The sequence below is a fragment of the Syngnathus scovelli genome, chromosome 3 (genome assembly GCF_024217435.2).
Source record: "Syngnathus scovelli strain Florida chromosome 3, RoL_Ssco_1.2, whole genome shotgun sequence".
NCBI lineage: Eukaryota > Metazoa > Chordata > Actinopteri > Syngnathiformes > Syngnathidae > Syngnathus > Syngnathus scovelli.
In genome coordinates this window covers 15,117,406-15,141,474 of record NC_090849.1, presented here as the reverse complement: position 1 = coordinate 15,141,474, position 24,069 = coordinate 15,117,406, and the positions used below count along the sequence as shown (strand labels likewise).

General features: G+C 39.8%; 2 protein-coding genes and 1 non-coding gene across 4 annotated transcripts; 2 read left to right on the top strand and 1 right to left on the bottom strand.

Annotated features, from left to right (window-relative positions):
• The first annotated feature begins 2,150 nt into the window (after positions 1–2,150).
• tmc1 (transmembrane channel-like 1) lies at positions 2,151–11,735 on the top strand. Of its 2 annotated transcripts, XM_049763883.1 has the most exons (21): positions 2,151–2,436; positions 4,279–4,422; positions 5,090–5,110; positions 5,291–5,729; positions 5,809–5,991; positions 6,069–6,159; positions 6,521–6,602; positions 6,721–6,827; positions 6,898–6,996; positions 7,061–7,203; positions 7,275–7,419; positions 7,510–7,704; positions 8,111–8,290; positions 8,362–8,505; positions 8,750–8,878; positions 8,987–9,054; positions 9,128–9,367; positions 9,433–9,558; positions 9,832–9,910; positions 10,025–10,160; positions 10,227–11,735. In XM_049763883.1, exons 2-21 carry the CDS (start codon positions 4,386–4,388, stop codon positions 10,439–10,441), a joined length of 2,859 nt encoding a protein of 952 aa, XP_049619840.1. In that variant the 5' UTR covers positions 2,151–2,436; positions 4,279–4,385; the 3' UTR covers positions 10,442–11,735. The 2 variants fall into 2 exon arrangements, with proteins under 2 accessions (XP_049619840.1, XP_049619841.1); XM_049763884.1 differs by lacking the exon at positions 5,090–5,110.
• Positions 11,736–12,398: 663 nt separating this feature from the next.
• On the top strand, positions 12,399–19,964 carry tmc2b (transmembrane channel-like 2b). Its single transcript, XM_049763873.2, has 20 exons — positions 12,399–12,668; positions 12,751–12,792; positions 13,237–13,633; positions 13,860–14,006; positions 14,928–15,018; positions 15,116–15,197; positions 15,273–15,379; positions 15,474–15,572; positions 15,839–15,981; positions 16,057–16,204; positions 16,380–16,574; positions 16,666–16,845; positions 17,302–17,460; positions 17,551–17,679; positions 18,071–18,138; positions 18,204–18,443; positions 18,556–18,681; positions 18,786–18,864; positions 18,953–19,082; positions 19,176–19,964. The coding sequence occupies exons 1-20, from the start codon at positions 12,623–12,625 to the stop codon at positions 19,397–19,399; spliced, it is 2,832 nt and encodes a 943-aa protein (XP_049619830.1). The 5' UTR covers positions 12,399–12,622; the 3' UTR covers positions 19,400–19,964.
• A 1,328-nt stretch (positions 19,965–21,292) lies between these two features.
• On the bottom strand, positions 21,293–22,767 carry LOC125994673 (uncharacterized). Its single transcript, XR_011086616.1, has 3 exons — positions 22,652–22,767; positions 21,893–22,060; positions 21,293–21,775 (listed from the first exon to the last, which is right to left on the bottom strand). It is a non-coding gene; the product is annotated as an uncharacterized protein (transcript).
• Between the last annotated feature and the right edge of the window lie 1,302 nt (positions 22,768–24,069).

Sequence of the window (24,069 nt, the reverse complement as noted above, 5' to 3'; positions counted from 1 at the left end):
CACTATCCGCAAGTGTCTGAATTGCAACAGAGTAGCTTATTTAAAGGGAGTGTTGACATACCTCCATTATGCGCTTCACCATAGCTTCAATGTCAACAAGTTGACGGTCTCTCTTGCTACCATGTTGCGTAATTATGTAAACATCTCGAGACACACATTTAAGATGTCATCATCCCTTTATATTATGGGCGAGTACATAAACAACCAAGTTCAGGCTGTTGATGAAAACTCAGAGGTGCTTTGAGCATGACAAAAACCCAGTTACTATACATTTGAATATATTTCAATATGTAGATACAATATATAATATACAGCTATGAGTGGATTTGTATCATTCTGTGACTGAAGTGAGAGCGCAATAAATTGTGGCGATTGTGTATGTTCACATCTATTCATCACGCAGCATTTACTGTTTGGAAGCATTTCATGTGTGAGTATCAAGTGAGCTCATTGTGCTCTCGTTGTGTGTTTATGCCAGCTGTTACAAACACTGTTCCCCAATTCTATAGACAAGAGCTTTTCATATGTGAGTGAAGCAGGCACAGCGAGTGATGGGGGAGGGTAAAGCTACTCAACTCTACACTGAGGTCTTTGTAAGTCTGAGTGTTATGTTAACGCAGCTATGTACAGAGAAGAAAAGACGGACCGTCTATGTGAAACGTATGTCTGTTGTATGTGTGTAAAGGTTCACGGGTTTCAGTTTAGGGAGGGGGGCGAAAGTGGGAGGTGTCAAGTATCGTTGCCCATCCCCCTCGTGGACGTATATCCTGTCATCACTCTTCTTCTGTTTATGTGTTTTAAGGTTTCTGTACCAGTGTGTGCTGGTATCTGGTGGGGGGTTTTTGGGCACTGGTTATATCAAAGAGCTTTCGTTCCAGCAATATGATCCATGCACTTGAGCTAATCATGACCATGTTGTCATGACAACATCTTACAGTTTTGGGAGTTTCCTTCTGTGGCTACGTGGGTGTGAGGATTACTTATGGGAATCTGAAACAGCATGAGTCTAGTTACTAGGCAGATATTAGTCCACCCCACACACATGCACTTGCACGCATACAACTTGCACAAGTGTTGCAAAAACACTGTTGATAAAGAGGCAAGCAGTGGAAATTGCAGCTTATCCGTTTACATAAGTTGTGTGTGTGGGGCATGATAAACTGTGCACAGGGGTTGTCCAAAAGCATTGCTTCAAAAGTTGATCCCCACCCTGCTATGCTCACATTGAACATTCACCATTATGTTGAACCCCAAGGTGAGAAGGTGGTGGGTCGCATTTTACGAACAGAGCACGATTGTCTGCATATTTGGAGAGGAACTTAGTTATTATACAAGACTGGTGTATCTGTTGTATTTATTTACATATCCAAAGACTGCTCTTGCATGAATTGTAATGCATGAGCACAGTCTTTCTTTGTCCAAAACTATTACCCCAAGTTGGGAAGTTCTTGAAGTGAAACTGGCAAAAATAGTCCAAAGTGAATGAAAAATAATGACAATTAAGAAGGGTCAATCAGCTGATTCAGCAACTGCTCATCATTCATTCCCCCTCTCATACAACACAGCTCTTCTGCATCATGAATGTGTTTCTTGTTCCTTGCCCAGGGAGGAGTCCCCCCTACTTTCCTGCCACATTCTGTCTAAATTCTTCCTTTCCCTTCTAGTATTCACACACAAAAACCTCTCCCTTGCATAGCTTTCGCGGTGATTGCTGGAAAAACAAGAATGTGTGTTCAAGTGTGGTCCTTGTGGAAACCGACTATATATATAAACGTGTGTGCCCAAAGGTCAAATGTGGTACATTTGCATATAACTGTTCACGTGGTTGGAGAAAAACTATTTATCTGTTTTTCCATGCTCCTTTGTGGGTGTTTGAACGCCATTTGAGACCACATGCATGTGTGTGGCTAACGTGAATGCGTGTGTGGCTGTACAAAAAGTGTGTGCGTGCGCGTGTTTTCTGCAGATGTCCCGTGTACTGTTCGAGACTGGCTGCTCTTTGTTGCTGCTCCCTCGTGCAGACTGGCCTAGCCACGTGCTTCTCTGTCTGCAAATACAAGCCCCGCCCTCTCCCCTGTAATCTGTCAATTGAAGCAGCCAAGTCCCGCCCCCACAGAAAATCAACTCCGCCCCTTGCTTGATGATGCGTCTCTACTCAGGCATACTTGCCATGCTTTCCTTCCACCCCTACACACTAGCTGTGGCTGGATCTTATTAAGCAATAGTCTCTAGCAAACCCCCCAAATGTTCAAGACAATAATGCTTGATCCTGAAGTGTTTCCTGCTCTTCAATACTAGGCTGAAATACACGTTATACTGTGTTTTTATATAGTGGTGTGAGCCACACCCGACTCACCTGCAAGCCACACCCTGCTGGCATTCTCACCAGGAAAGCCAAACGGCCTGCTGCTTTACACCCACGTCATCATTGTTGAGGTAGAAGTTCATGGTTGATTCCTTATAAACACAGGATGGGACATTTGCCATTTGTTTTATGACTTGTTGTGGTACATCAGCGGACTCGTTTTATTTTTGTACATAAAAAGATACAGTCGTTCTTTCAGTGAAATTAAGTCAAGTCAAGTCAAGTTTATTTGTATAGCCCTAAATCACAAACAGTCTCAAAGGGCTTCACATAGCCAAAATTGACAATTATTCTCAAATTAAAGCCCAGTTTGTTAACGTCCATATGATCAAGAACTGTATTTACTTCTATAAGCAACTACATGATGCAGCATGATACACAACTTTATTTTTCTGACCTCTGTCCTTTATGAGTTATAAAACAAACAGATCTACTATTTGCGGCTTCGCTCATTTTTGGGTGGCTCATTAGTCTCTTATCATGATTGCTGTGGGTCAGTCTTTTATCTCTAAAAAGTATTTCTTTATGTTTTTCTGATAAACCTGACATGTATCAGTGACACACTGCACTTCTTGTTACTTCTTGGTACACCATGTGGCTATGGCTATCAAAACAAGAAGAACCAAGATACATTTGGATTAGATTTGACGTAACCATGTGGGTGAGAATGGTTGTCTGTCCCTTTTTCTGCCCTGTTTTAGAGTAGCGACCAGTCAAGTTTGTGAATGCCCTATGTTTAATTAAACACATAGCTAAAATAGGACCTCACAATTTCAACTTTTGTGTAGGAGTCCAGGTCATTTAAGGGCAAACTTCTAAAATTTCGAGTCTCCACAAATGAAGATCAAAAATAAATCAATCCAAATATTTTATTTATAGAGCGCATTTCATAACAGAAACACAACAGAAGGTATTTCAAAGGCGACAAGGAACACCTCGGTTGACTAAAAATTGCAACCAGAGCAATGACTTGACTACAGTATCGCCCGTCAGCTGCTCACAAGGCCTTGGCAGCTTCCTTCATCAAGATTCCCTCGTAGCTGCAGCTAAGTTTGGAAATAGGGAATAGATATAGCCTACACCAGACTCTTCTTACATCAATGAGAAAAACACGCACGCCTGCCTGCAACATTTTTTTTTAACTTCTCACGTGCAGGAGCATTCAGAAATAACCTGAGGAAATCTGTTTAAATTGGTACAACAGCGCCCCCTGTTGGCTCATTAGTATTGGATTCAACGCTTCACCTTTCTGGACAGTAGATTGCTTTTTAGACAGTCAGTTAGGGGGGTGGGCACAAATGAGATCTGGTCAGAACGTAATGCCTGAAATACCTGATTAAAATGAGCTAGCATTTTAAAGAAATACAATTCAGCTCTTACGAGTCATGACACAAGCAAAGGTGGACCTTATTTCCTGTTCCTTGCTTCTATGATCATTAGCTGTAGATCCAATTTCTAATTATAAATGATTGACTAACTGCTGAAGGGCCAATCCAATATTCTAAACAAACAGCATTCGATTTGTAATATATTAATGATAACATGCAAGTTGACTAATGTACACAGGTAAAATCGTGCCACGAGTTAAGCGTTTTGATGAATGTTAAGGGTGCTCTAGCCACTATAGTGTAACTTTGATACAGTGGAGCCATTATTTGAATATCATATAAACAGCCCTGACACTGGCATTGACCTTGTGGACACAGACACACACATATCACACTGCATAAAGCCAGTCATAACTGTTTTGAATAATTGATTGGCAGTGAAATTGTGAGGCTCTAAGGTTTCCAGGACGTCATTGTCTGTGTTTTGGGTCAATGGGTGGCAAGGAAAAAGTGAACTTCTCACATGAGGCGCTCATCATAGACTTGCCTCTCAATACTCATATGCACACATTGTTGTCATGGCAGTGTGTTCATCCACTTCATGGGTGGAGAAACCCTACTGCTTCATCTCCCATGTTCACTGAGCTCTCTGGACCTCGGGCCACTCGGAGGTCGACAACCATGAGAGGAAGATGCCTCGTAACAAACTGATCACTACCGAGGATGACAGTAAGTCCATGGCTCTTGATATCTATGTGATCAACTTATTTAGTTTTTCATGGTACTTTGACAAGAAGGAAGAGATAAAGTCAACACTACCAATGGGACAATGATCATCTATATTTGCTTTTCCTTTCTAATCTCATTTGTTAAGCTGATGTTAACTATAAGACCTTTGGCTGAACCCCATCTCCCTTCATTATACTATTGTTCGCAACTGCACCCCTTTGATGCACACATTTTCAATGACCCGTGGCAACATGACTCTAGTTTCACCGAAGGGCTGATCTCTTCAATTTGTCTGCGGCGGGCTTTGTTTTCACTTTATGATTCTTCATTGAACACAATGCAGCGTACACAATGAAGAAACATACTCAAGTGCGGTTTGGGATTGTAGGAATGAAGTCGATTTATGAAATTGAAGTCATGCAGGTTGTATGGAAAATCAGTAAGCATCAAGATGCACGTATGTATTAAATATGTGAAAAGAAAACATTTGACCAAAAATGGAAAAACACGTCACAGAAGAAATCAGGTGGCCAAGCAAAGATGAGATATGAATTCAGAACCAATAATTGATTCAGATAAGAAAGAAAGAAACTATTAAAATTTGACTTAACATTTTTCCATTTTCAAGATATGGATAATTCATATCTTATGTTCACTCTGTTCTTAGTTCACATTGGACTGGATACAGGTAAGTGCATAAATGTGGCTTATTCCATTAGTATAAAAAAATCATGCTGGTGTGTGTCATAGCTAAAGTACGACTGATCTTTTGGTTTGTATTATGTGACAAATTACACATTTTAGTGAAGGTGTATCGATACCAAACATGTTCAACTGCAACCTTAACATGGATTCACATATACTGCAGGTGATGAAGACCAAATTTGCACTATACCAGAAGAATATGAGCGAAAGAAAACAGCAAAAAAGAAGCAGGATAGTAAAAGAGAGGGAAAGAAGGGAAATCGAAAGAAGAAAAAACATGCCGCCGAGACTCAAGAGGAGTTGATGGACAGACCAGAGAGGAAAGAAAAAGGCATGAGGAAGAAAGGAAACAATGATAAAAATAATACCGCAAAGGAGATTGAGAGGGAAGACAAAAAAAAGATGGCAAGGGAGAAGAACCTTAAAAATAAGCAAAGAGAAAAGGTGCCGATGGAAAGCGGAGCTGAGGATGAACATTTCAAGAGGAAACACAAACACGATAGTGCCCCGAATGAAGAAAGAAAAGAGAATGTTCGTAAACGTGAGAAGGAGAAGAAACAGGAAGTAAAGATGAAAAAGCACACAAAAGTAATTGAAACAAGGTAAATAATTTACGTTCTTTTAGGAAAACAACAATATGTTCTCATACAAGAACAATTAAAAGAAACAATGACTACTCAGTTCAGAGCAGGAGACAAGTGAAGAAGAGGACAAGGAGGACAGCAATGACGAAGAGTTGAGGCCAGAGTCTCTGACAGCTGAGGAGCTCCAAGAGCTAAAAGAGGAAGTGGACGAGAGGAAGAAATTGATCCAGGGTCTCAGAGGAAAGCCATGGTCGATGAAAAAGAAGCTGTTAACCTTACGGTAACTTCTTCATAGCAGTCACGGGTCAACCTATTGACTTTAGCGAATCTGGAGTGAAGCCATCTTCTTATTTGCAGGGAGTCTCAGGAGTTTGTGGAGAACTACGAGGGGGCTTTGGGCAAAGGGAAAGGCAGAAGGCTCTACGCATACAAGGTCATGATGACCAAGGTAAGAGGAAAGTGGATTTTAAATAACTCAAATAACATATAAATAGTCATTTACTGGTAGGGTAGCAAAATTCGTACGGAAATGTTCCATGGGAACTGACACATTAACTGGCACATAGAAACACGTTTAAGCACAGTTAGTCTATAACAGGGATCCTCCATCTTAAAAAACATGAAACATAAGCTTGGTAACTGAGGAAACTGTATTGATTAAAAAGACCTAACTGTTGTAGTAAAAGCAGCAGTTTCAATGATGATTATGAATCAATTTTTAAGGACGTACAAATTATTTTTTTTCCTCCAGATGTCTGATATCTGCTTTACATCGTTATTTTTTCTTCTTTTCTAATTTAACAAAGTAGAAATGGATGAAGTTTCAACGAGATTTTGAAAACTTCAGAACTGCTTGCATCCCATGGGAGATGAAAATCAAAGAGATTGAAAGTAAGTGAAAAGTCCATGTAAGGTTTTTCATCTGACATTGCTTGCAGTGCATTAGTGGGCTTGAAGTTGAGCAATAATGTATAATCATGTTTCTCATTATGTGCTGCACATCACACAGGTCACTTTGGCTCTTCTGTTGCTTCTTACTTCATCTTCCTGAGGTGGATGTATGGTATCAACATGATCTTGTTTGGGCTCACTTTTGGCTTGGTCATGGTGCCAGAGGTTAGTTGCTATTAGTGTTTCTTGTTGTGTGTCTTTTTATGTTGCTGTCCACTCTGTTTTTGTATATCAGGCATTAATGGGTCGGCCCTACGGCAGCATCTCGAGAAAGACTGTGCCGAGGGCTGAGGAAGGGAGCGCCATGGACTTTGCTGTCTTGTGGGACTTCGGGGTCAGCTATCTCACACAATGTCACTTTTTTTTTTGCTATTGTGAATTAAAACATGCATCTGCAGGGTTACGCCCAATACTCTGTCCTCTTCTACGGTTATTACAATGACCAGCGTGCCATTGGCTGGCTCAAGTTTCGCATGCCTTTGTCGTATTTCCTGGTTGGAGTAGGAACAGTGGCCTACAGCTACATGGTGGTCATTAGAACGTGAGTACTATATATGCAGTATAGGACTTAATGTAATCATCACGGTGACTATGTCTTATCTCCAATAAAAGGATGGCCCGTAATTCAAATGAGACTGGTGTCGGAGATGATAACAGCTTTAATTTCAGCTGGAAAATGTTCACAAGCTGGGACTACCTGATAGGGAACGCTGAAACAGCAGATAATAAATTTGCCTCAATCACCACCAGCTTCAAGGTCGAGGCCGATGTGTTTGTGTTGATGTTTACATTTATGTTATAATTGAGTTAACAACTACCCTGAGTTTCCCATCCGCTGTCTCACCAGGAAGCAATCTTAGAAGAGCAAGAGAGCCATAAGGATGACAACATCCATCTGACCCGCTTCCTGCGAGTGCTGGCCAATTTCCTGGTGTTGTGCTGCCTAGCAGGAAGTGGATACCTCATTTACTTTGTTGTGCGGCGATCTCAGAAGTTTGCTCTGGACGGATTAGAAAACCATTCTTGGTGGGAAAGGAATGAGGTACAAACAAATGAGTCGACTTCAGAATGTATGATTGAGATACAATCTGATTGGCTCTTCATTTTTTACTGAATTAGAATTATTGTGTAGTCACAATTTACAACCACACCACATTGCAAGTATGACCATTTTGCTAAATAAATAGCTATCTTACAATATTGGTAAAAACTGAGCAATAATACTGCATCTTAGTAAAGACTGAATTTCTGATTCTGATATATAGTTATTTTAGGTATTCTTTCCTCCGGCATCAATAAAGTTTGAAAAGCAAAGTAACTACCTGAAGAATTTCCATACAGTTTCCTTCAATCTGTAACGCAGAACATTTGGTGAATCCAGATGTCTTTGCATATGTCCATCTTCATAGATCCTCACTGAGTGTTACAGCCTGTGTTTTTTTCCTCAGGTAAATATGGTTATGTCATTACTGGGGATGTTTTGTCCCATGCTGTTTGACATCATTAGCACCCTGGAGAACTACCACCCCCGAGTCGCCCTGCAGTGGCAGCTGGGCCGCATCTTTGCCCTCTTCTTGGGGAACCTCTACACATTCATCATCGCACTCATGGATGAGATCAACCTGAAAGTGAGGATTGTAGTGTGTACATGATAGACAGTTTATTGAAGTGTGAACTCAGGAATGTACGTGTGTTTCAGAGGGAAGAGGAAAAAATAGTCAAGTTTAATATAACACTGTGGGAAGCAAGTTTTTACAACGTCACAGGAAATAGCACAGCGCCACCTGCTGTTCATCCTGCTGATGTGCCCCGTGGGCCCTGCTGGGAGACCATGGTGGGGCAGGTTAGTTAGAAACTGACCTTAACACTTACCATGACATGCAGTATTAAGAAAATGATCTCTTGCTTTTGCATAAGCTAATGGGACTTTAAGATTGTATGATTGTTTTGATCATAGATAGTAACTGCTCAACATATTATCATAAATTCTGACCACATACAAATACCTCGCATGTGCAAGGCCTAATATCCCTTGGGTACAAAGAAACTTTTTTAAATGCACATCACAGAAGCATGGTCCTTTGCAGGAGTTTGTGCGGCTCATCATATCTGACACCATGACAACCTACGCCACACTGCTCATTGGTGATTTTCTTAGAGCTGTGCTTGTTCGTTTTCTCAACCACTGCTGGTGCTGGGACTTGGAGGCCGGCTTTGTAAGTCAGCATTTTACACCTGCCTCCTGAAATGTCTATAGAGGCTGTGAAAATATGAGTCAGGAGACTATTTTGTTCATCTTCTTTTTCCGCTGTACTTTCGGAAAGCCGTCATACTCTGAGTTTGATGTTAGCGGGAATGTGCTCGGCTTGATCTTCAATCAAGGAATGATCTGGTAGGAGGGATAAAAAAAAAAAAAAGAACTAAGTGAAATGGTGAATGACCCCAGTCATTGTACCTTCTTCTAGGATGGGTGCCTTTTATGCTCCCTGCCTGCCTGCCCTAAACGTCCTCCGCCTCCACGTGTCCATGTACCTTCAGTGCTGGGCCGTCATGTGCTGTAATGTGCCGCAGGAAAGAGTCTTCAAGGCCTCTCGCTCCAACAACTTCTACATGGCCATGTTACTGGTCATCCTCTTCCTCTCCACCCTACCTGCAATGTACACCATTGTCACAATCCCTCCGTCTTTTGATTGCGGACCATTCAGGTAATGAATGGATTCTATTCAAAATGCAAGTCAGGGGGATTCATTCACTTTTCCTTTCTTCGTAGTGGGAAGAATCGTATGTTTGATGTCATCCATGAGACTTTGGAGTCAGACTTCCCAGCCTGGTTTGGAAAAGTGTTCAACTATGCCTCAAATCCTGGACTGATCCTACCCTTTATGTTGTTGATGGTGTGAGTAGAAATGATAAAATGAACTTAATGAATAGGGGAAAGCTGTGCTTGGTTTTCTGATCATAATGCCAAATCTGTCTGAGTAATTTCAGATGTTCTCTGTTCTGCATCATTAGTGTGTGCATGAGCCAATCATAGCATTTTTTTCTTAGCATAAACATACATCATGGTGTGACCTGACTAAGTCAACGATGTAGTAAATAGTTTTTTTTGGGTGGAAAGGTGCTGCAATAGAAATGCCCTCACCATTAATAATAATAATCCATTTCATAGGCTGGCAATTTATTACCTGCAGTCCACATCCAAAAGCTACAAAGAAGCAAATATTGAACTGAAGAAAAAACTACAGACGGTAAATTACTTTTTTTTCTCCAGCAGGAGTCGATCATCAATTGTATCATTTTGTACTTCACAGTGACTGCATGGAGTTAGAGATTATTAGGACATTTGTGTTTCTGCTTTTAAGCAAAGTGAAGAAAACAAGCGAAAGAACAAGCAAGCTGCGTTGAAGGCCGCAATGGATTTGGAAGAGGCCAGAAGAGCTGCATCCGAGGCTGCAGAAAAACAAAAGAACAACAAAGCTTTGCAGCAAGACCATGAAAGTGAGACACAGGTTGCTATATTTCAATATTTGCTGCTCTATTAATGATACCCCTCCCTCTTTATAGGTGGGAAAGAACACCGTTGTAGAGCTCAAAAATCACATCATGGCAAAAGTGGACATAAATCTCCCACAGGAAGAGCCCAAGAACGTACAACGACCAGAACTCCTAGCTCCGGGAGTCATCGCCATAGCAACAATGAAGCTTCTCGGTACCTGCCTGGTTTCCCTCAACAAAGTGATCTGAAGATACACAGGGAGCCAAGGTTACAGCGACACTGAGTGAGTGAGCATGAATAGAAAACACTTTACTGGGAAAAGTCATTTTCAGAAGTGCGTGATGCAAAAAGATTCTACTGCATGTAGTATTTTTGGCCACATTTTCACCCAAGGACTTCTCTGGTCTCCAGAAGACAGTGTTGAGCAATAAAGTGATGGGACTTTAATGAGTCAATAAGCTTTATTTGTCAAAGCAGCAAAGGACTCGTGTTAAAATAATGAAAAATGGGTTGCATAGTATGTATTTACAGAATTCTATAGAATACTGTTTTTGTATGTTACATATACAACAGTAACTGTATTTTTATAATATTGTATACATATTATCCAATTAGAAACATTTTAAAAATTTATTATAAACCCAACTTGAAGCTAGGTCTCATGACTACTATAGTTCTAGTCTTATTTTTCTTTAATTTGTCTAGACTTTTCTCGGCACCGCAGCCATTGAACTCATCCTTTGACTTGTGGTCATGCCAGTTGAATTCAGCAATGTCCAAGTGTGCCAACATACTTAATTGTAAATCCTTTTGTTGTGGTCTCCTGAGCTTCATCATGTTACAGGGATGTCTGTCTTGAATCATCTGATAACGGCACACTGTCTGATCCAATATCTTAGAGGCTGTTCTGCTCTGTCATCCTGTCAGTCAACAGTCCCTTCGTTGACCTTTTAGTCAAATGTAAACAAGTTTCCTGTCAGTTAAATTATCCATCAATTCCACCAATGCATCTTGTGTACCAAGAAATGTCAATGAGAAATCCAAAAGCTATTTGTTTGGGTAAATAAAAAACTAAACACTGTATAATTACTAAAGAAATGAAGATGCAGTACTAATCAGATCTTTATCTGCGGGTGCTCATAACTCTGCCTGCATGCTTGTGCCAGGTAATTGAGCCACACGGCGGCATACTACGTATCTGATATCTTAACTTTCTCTGTACACCAACAGGGATCTCATCTTCCCTAATATTAATGAAGGGAAGAGTAAGGCATTGTACCATGATGTACACTGATTTGACTTCTAACAATGTACTGAGATCTGCTTTGGAGACCCAAAGTTTGTGAATTGGTTGTTTTTTGTGCAAATCCAGAGAGTTGAACAAATGCAATCAAATAAGGAGTAGCTTATGAAATGAATTATCCGTAATTTTGGGTTCTGTCCGGCAACATGATTTCTCAGCATTTACAGGATCCATCTGACCTTTTTGTTCTACTCCAAAATTGGGCTGTGGACTTCGCTGAACTACAATAAATAAAAGCTGCATGCCTCATGAAAAAGAGGCAAAAAGAAATACTCGAGCTGTAACAATAAATCTTGTAAGGACATAATTAAAGTCTAAGTGTTCATTTATCACAACTTTTATGACACGCCATTCTGAATGGACATGGTTCTCATGCACACTAGTGGTGGGCGTGGCTCAGGTCCCAGGTGGGGTGGGGTGACTTAGTTTAATGAGGCTACATTCAAAATTTTGTTGCAGCCACTCTACTAATTGGTGGGGGGAATTGAATTTGAAGAAGCATACCGCATCAGTTAAGTAGAGCAGGAAGGTTGTACTGTATGTAAACACAGTGGACTCCTGAAAGGTGCAGGTGAAGAAGACCGGATGACAGCTTGGGTATTGGGGTTAAGGTGAAGGGCAGCGTCACATCTCTTCTTTCACTGCATTATTCAAAAGGACCTATTTGACATTTGACTATAGGCTTGCATCACGGTTGTTTTAACACGTTTGAACATTTCGCCTCAATTTTGCACAATATGCAATATTTTAATATTTGTATCTTGTTGAATCTCGCTCACCCTGAACTTTGACTTGAAGATTTTAGGTTGCAGGAAAACACCTGTTTGTATAAACGATGCAACTATAAGTTACAAACTTGACATGCAAAGACATCAATCATCATTTGTCTGTTTTAGGTCTTGCTCAATTGAATTTCCTTCCTCTGGGCTACTGCTCATCATCTGATGGCCTTTGTATCATTGATGGTTGTCAAGGAGTGGTTCAAACAGGAGCACATTTGTCCCCTGTGTGTGTGTGGGTGTATGTGTGTGTTGGTTTACTTATTTTGCCTTCACTGCTGGTTCAGCCTCTCTCACTCATGGATGGACAGGAGACACAATTTGAAGCAGACAGAAGAGGAATAACTACATGGGCAAATACACAATCAATTACTAACACAGAATGCCTCCTAAGAAGAAAAATGGTGCAGCTATTGCTGTTGAAGATGGTGAGATGGTGTTTTTATTTTTACATGTTTCAAGCCTCTACTAGTGTTAGAGATCATTTGTTTGACTTTTTATTTGTTCCAGTGGGTATGGAGGTGGATGCTGTAGTCGACAGTGGAAGTGAGGGTGAGTCAGTTTTGCATTCCACTTAAACTTGTCATGTTTCATCTTAATTGCACTTACACATTTCAGTTCTGATGCTGGAGCTGTGTGAGAAATTCAGCCTTCATGATAATAAGAATGCACCTAGGAACACATTTTGACCTATTTTGTCACTACAAAACTTAGAAAAATATTGCAAATGACTTTCAGTTTGATCATGTTAAATTAATACAGTATCTTTTTGACAGTATCAAGTGAAATTGATGATGTAATTTTTGATACTTTGACACTCCAACTGGATCTGAGATATATACTCAAGATTAGATTGTAGAGGCATTTGTCAAGATTTAAAGTATGGAAACATTTTATATGATTTAAAAAAGTCTTGCATCATATTTCACTTTGTGTACTCAGAAATCATAGTGTTACACTTTAGTTACCAATAATAAATTCTATTTTTATTTTCAGAAGAGGCCCGGAGAAGAATAAAAAACAGAAGAGCTAAACCTCAGCATAAAGCCAAGCATTTCAGCGATGAAGAGGAAAATGAGGAAGAAGAGGATGAGTCACCAAGGAAGAGAGGAAGAAAGAAGAAAGCAGTGCGCCCGGACAGCGATGATGAAGAAGATGATGATAACAAGAGTGTGAAAAGAAAAGCCTCCAAAGCTTCCAGAAAGAAAGCAGCCAGAGAAGAAAGCGAGGATGAGAGCGAGGAGGACGACAAGAGGAAAAAAAGAGGAGGAAAGGCGGTGTCAAAAAAGGACAAAGAGGAGAAGAATAAAGAAAAGAAGGGAAATGCTAAAGGGAAAAGAGGCAATGAGAAAGGTGGTGAGAAGGACAAAAAGAAGAAGGGGAAGTTGAGCAGGTGCAGTATTCTCTGAGAGCCTTTCTCGTTTACACCTGAGAATGTCAATTCTTCATCTTTTCCGAAACTCAGTAGGCCCGATGAATGTCCTATTGATGATAGCTAAGATGATGGGAGCATCCCTGGAATTATAACTATTGCCTGTGCCGAGTTCAATTTGTCTTTCGTATTTGTCACTGTCGTTGCGAAAAAGTCACGGCACATGACTGCTCTTTCCCTTCATCAGCTCTTCTTCCTCCTCTGACTCTGATGAAGAATCTCTGTCTGAAGGAGAGATGGCAGCCTTGAAGGAAGAGGTAGAGGAGAAGAAGAAACTGATTGCCACATTAAGGAATAAACCGTGGCGAATGAAGAAGAGGCTCGTTTTGCTCAAGTAAAGAATGCAATTAAAAAAAAAAAACCCATAAGCCTCCTTTTAACTCTCGTATTGCTTTCTCATTTGCAATTCTGGCTGTGAATCCAACTTTTTGAAGACTTGATTTCGTTATTTTTGTGCATTGCATTTGCTCCTTGCGAGGACTTTGACGTGCTTCTCTGAAGGCTTACCATCACGTATGTCCCGTACATGTGATGATGACTGTGCATATTAAAACTTGTTTGCTGCTTTACCCGTTTATTTTCCTTCTCAATGTGCCACAAACTAATGTACTACAAAGTACTTCCTTTTATTCAATCCCAAACCCCGTGCTTACAATACGACGAGCTCGTCCTCTCGATGTAGTGTAGTCTTTACATCTGTAAGGAGAGTCACAGTTGAGACATGGCTGAGAAATTGCAATGTGAGCTTTCCAGTTACGGCTTAAGCTACTGTATATGTTGTTTCTCCAGTTACTTTCAATAGAAGGGTCAGTTGTCACATGTTGATGCTGTTCATATAAAAGTATTTGAAACCCCTTTTTTTTCTTCAGCAATATTGATAGTTGTGATTTTTTTAGGAGTACTTTATCCAAATCTGGCACTTGAATTTAATCAATTCCGAGAGTAGTCAACCGATCATGATGAGTGTGAAAGTATAGATGAGTGTAAGTAAGCTTCTGGTAGTGGAACAGGATAGGGGAGCTGTCGTAACTTTTTCATGAACTTGACAGTTTTGTGATTGGTGTTGCGGTTTCTGACGAGCTACTTGCCTGCTATCACCATGTAGAAACATCATCCATCAGTAACTGATTCCATCCTTCTTATTTCACTTCCCCATCTTAACACTAATTGACCGACTGGATTGGTTCTCTGTTGAGTGGCTCCTATACTCATCTTTCTTAGTTTCTGATGATTGACATTTGCACTTGTCCAATAGGGAGGCACAGGAGTTTATTGAAAAGTTTGAAGGAGCTCTCGGGAAAGGAAAAGGAAGGAAACTGTACGCTTTCAAAGTCATGATGACTAAGGTAATGGTTTGCACATTTCGTTGACATGCAAAGCTCTGATGATACAACTGTTGTTGCTTTGAGGTTTGATTATGATTTTTAAATATTTCCCCGCTAGAAATTCATCAAGTTCAAACGTGACTTTGAGAACTTCAAAACAGCCTGCATACCCTGGGAGAGGAAGATTAAGGATGTTGAAAGTTGGTACCAATATTCTCATTCTGGGTTGTTGCTTCCACAAAATTGTGATTACTGAGTAAAGAATCTGCTGACAGGTCACTTTGGGTCCTCTGTGGCATCTTACTTCATATTTTTGAGGTGGATGTATGGCCTGAACCTGGTCCTATTTGGATTCATGTTTGGCCTGGTGGTCCTGCCTGAGGTAAAGCAGTTTCAATCCTATTATATTTGACAAAGTTGATATTTTAGATGCTATCAAGTTACCCCTGTCTGACAGATTTTATCATGTGTATTAGATTCTCATGGGTCTACCATATGGCTCCATTCCCAGGAAAACTGTACCCCGAGAGGACCAGGCAAAAGCTATGGACTTCTCTGTACTCTTCGATTTTGGTGTGAGAATCTGAGTTCAATTGATCTGCTGTCCTTATTCAACCTTTAGACGTAATCAACAAATCAAAAATGCAATCAAGGTAGCATTTATGTGTGTTTTTGGCACACTCCATAAGGTAATGACATACCTCTTAGTCACACACTTATTTAATCAACCAGGAGAAAACAACCAGCCCATGTTCTTACATCTTCTAATAATATTCTGCACTTTTAATTTTTTAATATCTGCCCCCGTGTTTGTCTGTGTTTCCTGTAATCATCCCAACAGGGCTACTGCAAATATTCTTTTTTATTCTACGGATTCTATGACAATAAGCGAACCATCGGTGTGCTGCAATTTAGACTTCCCCTGTCATATTTGCTGGTTGGCGTTGGAATCTTTGGATACAGCTTGATGGTTGTCATTCGAACGTAGGAGACACACACAAAAACACTCTCAGGTAGATTTCAAATAGATAGTCAAGTTTATTTTTGATTTCTTTACAGGATGGCCCGTAACTCAAATGAAGGAGGCGACGGTGCTGAAGAGGGAGAGTTCACCTTCAGCTGGAAGATGTTCACCAGCTGGGACTACCTGATCGGAAACCCAGAGACAGCAGATAATAAGTATGCCTCCATTACCACCAGCTTCAAGGTGAGAGCACAATGAGAAAATATAAAAGCAGTTTTGAAGTTAGATCAGGGGATATTTTTCTTTTTGTATTCGATCAAAGTAAAGGAAATAGCATTGATAGGGGAATTGTCCACTTTTAACACAAAACTTGTGATGTCTCAGATCTGAGGTAATTTTGTTTTAATGTAACCTGTAGGAATCCATTGTAGATGAACAGGAAAACCAGAAGGATGAGAACATCCACCTGCGTCGCTTCCTCAGGGTCCTTGCCAATTTTCTCATCCTGTGCAGCCTTGGAGGCAGTGGTTACCTCATTTACTTTGTGGTGAAGCGCTCTCAGGAATTTGCTGACATGGATAATGATGAACTCTCCTGGTTTGAAAAGAATGAGGCAGGTTACATTTTGTGTACACAGAACTGATTTCTACATTTATGCAGCATTGAGATATGTGATCAAAAACAGACTTTCAACCATCCATCAGGTGGAGTTTGTGATGTCTTTGCTGGGCTTGGTGTGCCCTCCTCTTTTTGAAACCATCGCTGAACTAGAGGACTATCACCCCCGAATTGCTCTCAAGTGGCAACTGGGACGCATCTTTGCACTTTTTCTGGGAAACCTTTACACCTTCCTTTTTGCGCTGTTTGATGAGGTCACTGCAAAGGTAAGGCTAATGGAGCAGTGTGTGAATAGCAGTATTGTTGTACATAAAGGTCCAGCATTCGTTCACTGATTTTCTTTCACACATGAAACAACATAAGGCTAACACTTTTTCCACAAAAAGTGGCTTTAATAAATAGTATCTCATTTCCCAGTAAAAAACAAAATACAAAATACAAACAAAAAAGTTGTGCCGCCAGCTAACTGTTACTATGACTAATTCCACCACTTGTTACAATATTATCTAATTACAACTGGTAAATGGATAAAATAAAATAAAATAAAATAAAATAAAATAAAATAAAATAAAATAAAATAAAATAAAATAAAATAAAAATAAAATAAACATGCACGCACACTTATCAAATATGTGTACTTATTTTACACGGTCAGTTATATTACAGCTGAACTTCAGATATATTATCCTGAGGTAAGAATGGACCATTTATGTCTGTCACAGTTGGAGAGTGAGAAGGCCATCAAGAACGCCACTGAGTGGGCTCTAAATGAGTATCATAGCAACTACAGTAGCTTCTACAACACCACAGATGTGCCTCCTCCCAATGTCCACCCTGCCGACGTTATCAGAGGACCCTGCTGGGAGACTGCAGTTGGCATTGTCAGTAAATGTAGAAGAATGATTCTACTGTTGACCTCATACCAACACCGTTATCGTGTCTTTATTCTCATAGTTTATTTTGCTTTGTAGGAATTTGTGAAGCTGATCGTGTCTGACATGCAAGTGAATTACTTAACAATCCTGATTGGAGACTTTGTGAGAGCTGTTGTTGTCCGTTTCCTCAACTACTGTTGGTGCTGGGACCTGGAGGCCGGATTTGTGAGTGCTCACAATGTGTGTCAGCATCCCCTTGTCAGGTAGTGAGGTTTTTATTTCAGTTTGGTATTCCCAAGGAGTCATCATAGCCCCCACTTGTTATCGATTATTTTTCCTCTTGTACACATGCAGCAGAAAGTTTTTTTTTTATGCTAATCGTGTACTGTATTATTGAAGTTAGTGCGAGTACATCACAGAGTATTGCATCAAGTTAACCTGATACCTTCCAAAGAGGCATCAAGACAGATGATCCCAAGCAGTGAGTGAAACATTACACTGCACCGCAAATGTAATTACAGGAAGCAAGAAACATGATTACAGATGCTCAGCAGAGAGAACATAAATGTTTCAAGTGTAAAAATATATTGAAACACTTGAAATTTGTTTACTCTAGCCTTCATACGGTGAGTTTGACATCAGTGGGAATGTGCTTGGCCTCATCTTCAATCAAGGAATGATATGGTGAGTTTAGAATGTTTACTAACATAACACTAGATCATCCTGAAGATGCTTTGCTTTTCTTGCAGGATGGGTGCATTCTATGCTCCAGGGCTGGTGGGTCTGAACGTATTGCGTCTCCTGTGCTCGATGTACTATCAGTGTTGGGCTGTGATGGCCTGTAATGTTCCTCATGAACGGGTCTTCAAGGCCTCGCGCTCCAACAACTTCTACATGGGTCTGTTGCTGCTTGTGCTCTTTCTAAGCCTGCTGCCAGTGGTCTACACTATAATGACGTTGCCTCCATCATTTGACTGTGGGCCATTTAGGTCAGTAATGGACAGTACACTCCTAAGTATTGGTTGAAATAACTATTCATTTAAAGGTTAAAGCTACAAAACAGAAAATGTCTTTTATTTGATAATTTTATTTAACTTGCAGTGGCCAAGAGAAGATGTATGATGTAGTCATGGAGACAATAGAACAGGATCTTCCTTCCTTCATTGGGAACTTATTCGTCTATGCCACCAACCCTGGACTTATCATGCCCGCTGTACTTCTCATGGTGTAAGATAAAATGAAAAGTACCATTACAAATTAGGCCATGTTTTATGTTCATGATGAGCAGTATTATCATTTATTACTTTCACTCATTTCACTCTTTGCAACAGGCTGGCCATCTATTATCTGAATGCCGTGTCAAAAGGATATCAACAAGCAAACATAGACCTTAAAAAGAAGATGCAAATGGCAAGTATTAGCATTTATTTTCTCAATACATTTAAGTTGATAATTTCCAGCTGAAATGACAAAATCAAAAATGGGATCAACCCATAAGGCTCGAGATGAGGAGAAGAATCGCAGGAACAACAAGGACAGCACTAATCAAGTCATGAAAGATTTGGAAGACTTGCTGCCAGACAAATCTTTAATACCACTTATGACTGAGGAAGAGCCGCCCCCATCTGGTATAGTACATGTACACACCATACACCATCAAATATTTTTCATCTGCAAGTCCTCCTACATTTTCTATTTGCACTCACCATGATTCTTTTCAGAAGTTGTCACTGAGAAGGGAACCAAGTCTCCGAAAATGAAGCCAGGTTCAGCAGTCAATGGGAAAGGGGTTAACCTGCAAAAAGATGTATCATTGGCTGCTTCCAATCCCAGGGGCGTGGTGACCCGGGCCCCTGGCCCGAGAAGTCAACCTCCTGGGAATGCTCGGGGGCCTCAACCTGGGCAAGGCAGGGGGAGAGGCCGAGGCAGGCCTCCAAGACAATAGTTTTGCTGACAGCGCACGTGATCTTGGATGCAAAGACTGGCACATCTTGATTTTCGTGCAGGTACAAGCCTCCTTTATTGTGTTTGGGAATTTGGCAAACTGAGCTGCGCATTCAAGTGGACCGACAGCATTTTCTTTTCGAACACTTTGTTTTTATAATCATCTTCATTATATTTTTAAAATCACCTCCTTTGACCGCTGCACAGCATTTGGGAGGGGAGGGCGGGGTTCACACACGGACATGAACAATCGGGTTGGAAGGCGGTTTCCACAACGGTGATCTCTTATCGCCTTGGACAACATTACATCATCACATCATCCGCCCTCGAAGGTCTGCTAGCTGTTCTGTATAAATGTACATTGACCAATTGACCACTTTGATTTTCTGCATGGGTTCCAGCGAGACTATTTCTGTTTCCGTAATGTCAATAAACTGTGCACCTCTTGACCAGTGATTTAAAAGAGAATAGGAGCAGCCTGTTGCATTGGCTGGGAGGCTAGTTCGCTGTGTTCATCCCCACAAAAGCCAGTTTCAAACTGTGCTCGTCTGTGAAAATACGCCTCCCCCCAAAAAAACTCCATCAAAGTGCACAATTAGACTTTGCACTAAACTTGTGCTGGGCACCAAAAGTAGATCCCTGGGAGTCGAAATCCAAGTCTATTGATAGACGAAGACCTATTATGTATCACAACTTCTCATTCGAAATAGAGGCAAATTGTACCCCATAAATGTTGATGTTTAAAAATTCCAGAACAAGAAACATATATCCCTTGTTTTAACATGTATGTGTTTTGATTTCATTTGGAAATCTGTGTAAATAGCATTTGTATTTCTATTTTTATATGACATCTATTAAAGTATGTAATTCTGACACAACAGTTTACTTGTATATATGTCTATATTACATCCCCCTATGCAGATCAGATTTGAACCCAGGTAGGCTTTTTTTTTTTTTACTGCTATTCACACTTTAGACCACAAGAGGACATTCTAGTTTGCTCAAATATTGAAACACAAGCACCTCCCAATTCTGACGCGTTCACTCCTCCTCCTGACCCGTCCAACTCCATAAAGAGTGCTTTGAGCTGTGCACTTCTGTAGCCTGTAAAAGCTGGAAAAAACACAAACATATGTGACACGTTTTTTTTTTTTCTCTCCCCCAGACAGACACGGTACAAGGCAAAATAGTTGAGTTCGTAAAGCACTCTTCCTCTCTCTTTGATTACCTCTTGGTAGATGTCCAGGATTCCTCTCAGACTTGTTAGTGATATTTGATCTTCCGAACACACCATCCCATTAATGTTTACATTTTGATTTGTTTGTGCACTTAGATGATTTACAAGCACTTTTCCCACTACTGCACCGCGTCTTCCTCTAATGTACCTATTTTGTGCCCTTGTTCTCTGCACTATTTAATGTTTATACACTACACATACATGGAAACTATTCAAAATACGCCCACTTACATGAAATCAGCACCCTGATCAGATGCCACACAGGACCACACTAGCAGCATCAGGGTGGCCATGTGAGTATGACTAAGAACACAAGTCTCTATTGTTTGCAAGTACTGGTAGTCAACAATGAGCACAGCTCATAACAACCTGTACAAATGAATTAATTCACAGTTTTCATATAGTGCACTCTAATGTGCTCATTTCCACTACAGTTTAGTTATTCTTGTAGAAAATATCATATAATTGTACTATGATATGGCATGCCGTGCACATACCTTGGCCTTCAGTAGGGACTTTGACTTAATCCACGTTTTAGAAGTAATATAACACCACTATCACTTTGCAATTATAGAACCCATCACAAAAAAGGTAACACAGCACACAACAATACCACTTTTATTACATGAATTGGAGCAGTTAAGAACCAATGGCAAACAAATATTGACATAAAATACATCAACCCTCATCACCATACCAATTATTAAATGTGTCATTTTTCATAGATAGTTACAGACATGTTTTGTTTATGAAATGAAATTTTAAGCAGTCAATATTTGAAATGTGACAGCCATTGGAACAAATAGACACATTCCAATGGCTAAAGTTTGATTTATTTGAGTTGGTTTACACAAAAACAGTTTTAAAGTGTATGGTGTGTGATTATTTTACAGTTGAAGTATATACTATAGTGTACCAATAATTGTACTGTAGATGCAATACATCCAGTCTGTCTGTTTATTTGTATCTTTTGAAAGGATCCCACGATTGCGGCTTATCTTATTTATCATAGTGATTATTGGCATTCAATGTCATCAATCTCTTTCATCATTGTAACATTTGTTTTCCTCTCCCTCCTCACTCGTTCCTCAATCAGGAATGTGGGTGTGTCGTCATGGTGTTATTTTCTTTCCAAAGCACCTTTCAAAGGAGACACAGAGATTCATAGAAGGTATCATTTCTATTTTCATTCTTCTCTCATTCTCTCTGGGCTCATGAGTTAAATTGAAATGATGATTATTAGTGTTCATATCTGACCTGCTGTGTTCTTTTCTCTCTGGTCTACTTGATATGAGCTCTCATCCATGAACTGTGGAACTCTTCCAGGTAGATCCAGGTCGTGTGTTGTTGCTGGGACCGGTCCGAGCTTTGAGAAAACTGTGGGCTCCTCTGGGCAGGTACATGGGTTGTTTCTCTCCCAGGCACCTTAGAAAATTATGCAAATATAAATTATGTTTATTAAGATGAGCAGAAAATACATACAATGTAGATGATTTGAATGGAGGTTATTGAATTACAATGTATCCTGACTGTTTCATTGATTTTTAAAATCAAACAGGGACAGAGTTATGATCCTTTCATGTGGAAACAAACCATGACTCATGCATAAACTGAAAGTACATACTATTTTAGCATTTGTTGCACATTTCACTTGGTATAAGTCAATGTTAACAATCATGGTTTCTATTATTTAGAAAGGAGGCAGGCAGACAATTATCAATCTCCGCATGTACAAATTGGGAAGGCAATTGTTTGAGTCATAAATTGTATTTATAGCCCCAAGGACTGAAAATGAATGTAATGTTTTGTTTTGATGATTTTCTTTCAAAGATGTTAAAGTCCGTGTGGGATTTTCAGTCCCGTTTATGATGGATTGTCACTGGGTGTGTCCCAAGGTTTTACAATAACTTCCTAAAATGCCTTTTTTTAAATATATAAATATACACAATTTAATTTCATCATACAACAACATATTACGTTTGTGCTAATATGCTTCTTGTTTGTTAGTTTACTCACATTTCTTGCCTGCAGGGGCCACAGAGCGATGTCGCCCTACTTTCTTTCCCAGAAAGGTCAATGTGAAGGACCCAGTGTCGGCTCCAGAAGAGTTTACATACATTTTTGCAGTAAGCAGTAAACGGTACTAACTCTAGCAACTGAGTCTAAACTAAATATACATACAGTTATTTTTGTACATATTTCATAGTATACATCCACAGCATTGTTCAAAAGTCTTCTGCCTCGATTAAAATACTCAGAATAGTCATGTATCTTCAAAATGAAATGATTCCCTGTGCCAGATCCAAGAAAATCCTTTATGCGCTTCAGTTTGGAGCCTGTGTACCGAGCATGAGAACAAACAAGATTTGATCGGCTTCTCTGAGCGGAGAATCAAACTCTCCACTGTCTTTAAATATTAAAAAGCCTTGCAGATGGAGTTTCATTTTGTAGTGGCCTAAAGCACACAAAGTGTGCTGGTAAAAGGACGCCCCAAATAGTCCTCAGGTTACCCGTCATGAGTAACATAGCAGTGCCAGCACACTCTCAAGCATTGTTGTCATATATGATAACTGCATATTAATCATGATCCATTAATGCTCTGATGATACTGCACTATGTGTGGGAGATTTGCAGAGTAAGCCCAGAGTTATTTCATTTGGTGGCAATTATCCAATGTTTTTTTTTCTTTACATATACAGCAAAGGTGTCTAATGTTGTCAGTTGACATAGTGATGACCCTGGATGGATAGAGTCAACAGTATGTGTTCATCAGTGTTGAGTTAATCTCGTGTGTTAGGACATCATGCCTCTCCTTAATGTGTTGCAATGATGACATGCCGCACCTGGAGAAAATTCATTACAACATATCGACGTTTGTTTGTCTTTGTGACTGTCAGCACAAAGCTGCGATACGTCAAATCATCTGATGTTCTTTTTTACAAAACACATAATTGCAGAAATCAGCTAGTAGTGGAATGGTATTTTTATGACAAAACTGTCAGAAAGTCACACAATAACTTTCGCATTACGTGTTTCCCAGAAACACACAGTACGATTACATTGAGTGTTTAATGTAATGAGACTAAATTCTACAATGTATATAAAAGTGTCATTTCACAAAGATAATAGTGCTTTTTGTGTGTATTTTCAGACTTTAACTGAATAATCTTGTTCAGCTAAATGACAGGGGAATCATTAAAAAACACTCAGTATGATTTTGTGCTGTCCTAAACGATAGGAAGCCATTTGTCATCCTTAATATATGTACCGGTACTGTCTTTGGCCTAGTAAGACAATTCACTTTAGTGAGGATCAAGAACATAGAAACTACCACTATTATGTAGTATATATCTTTGTACATATCTTTACGTATTTCTATTTTTTGAAAGGAAAATAATATTTTTTATATTATAAATATTTTTGTTATATTTCAT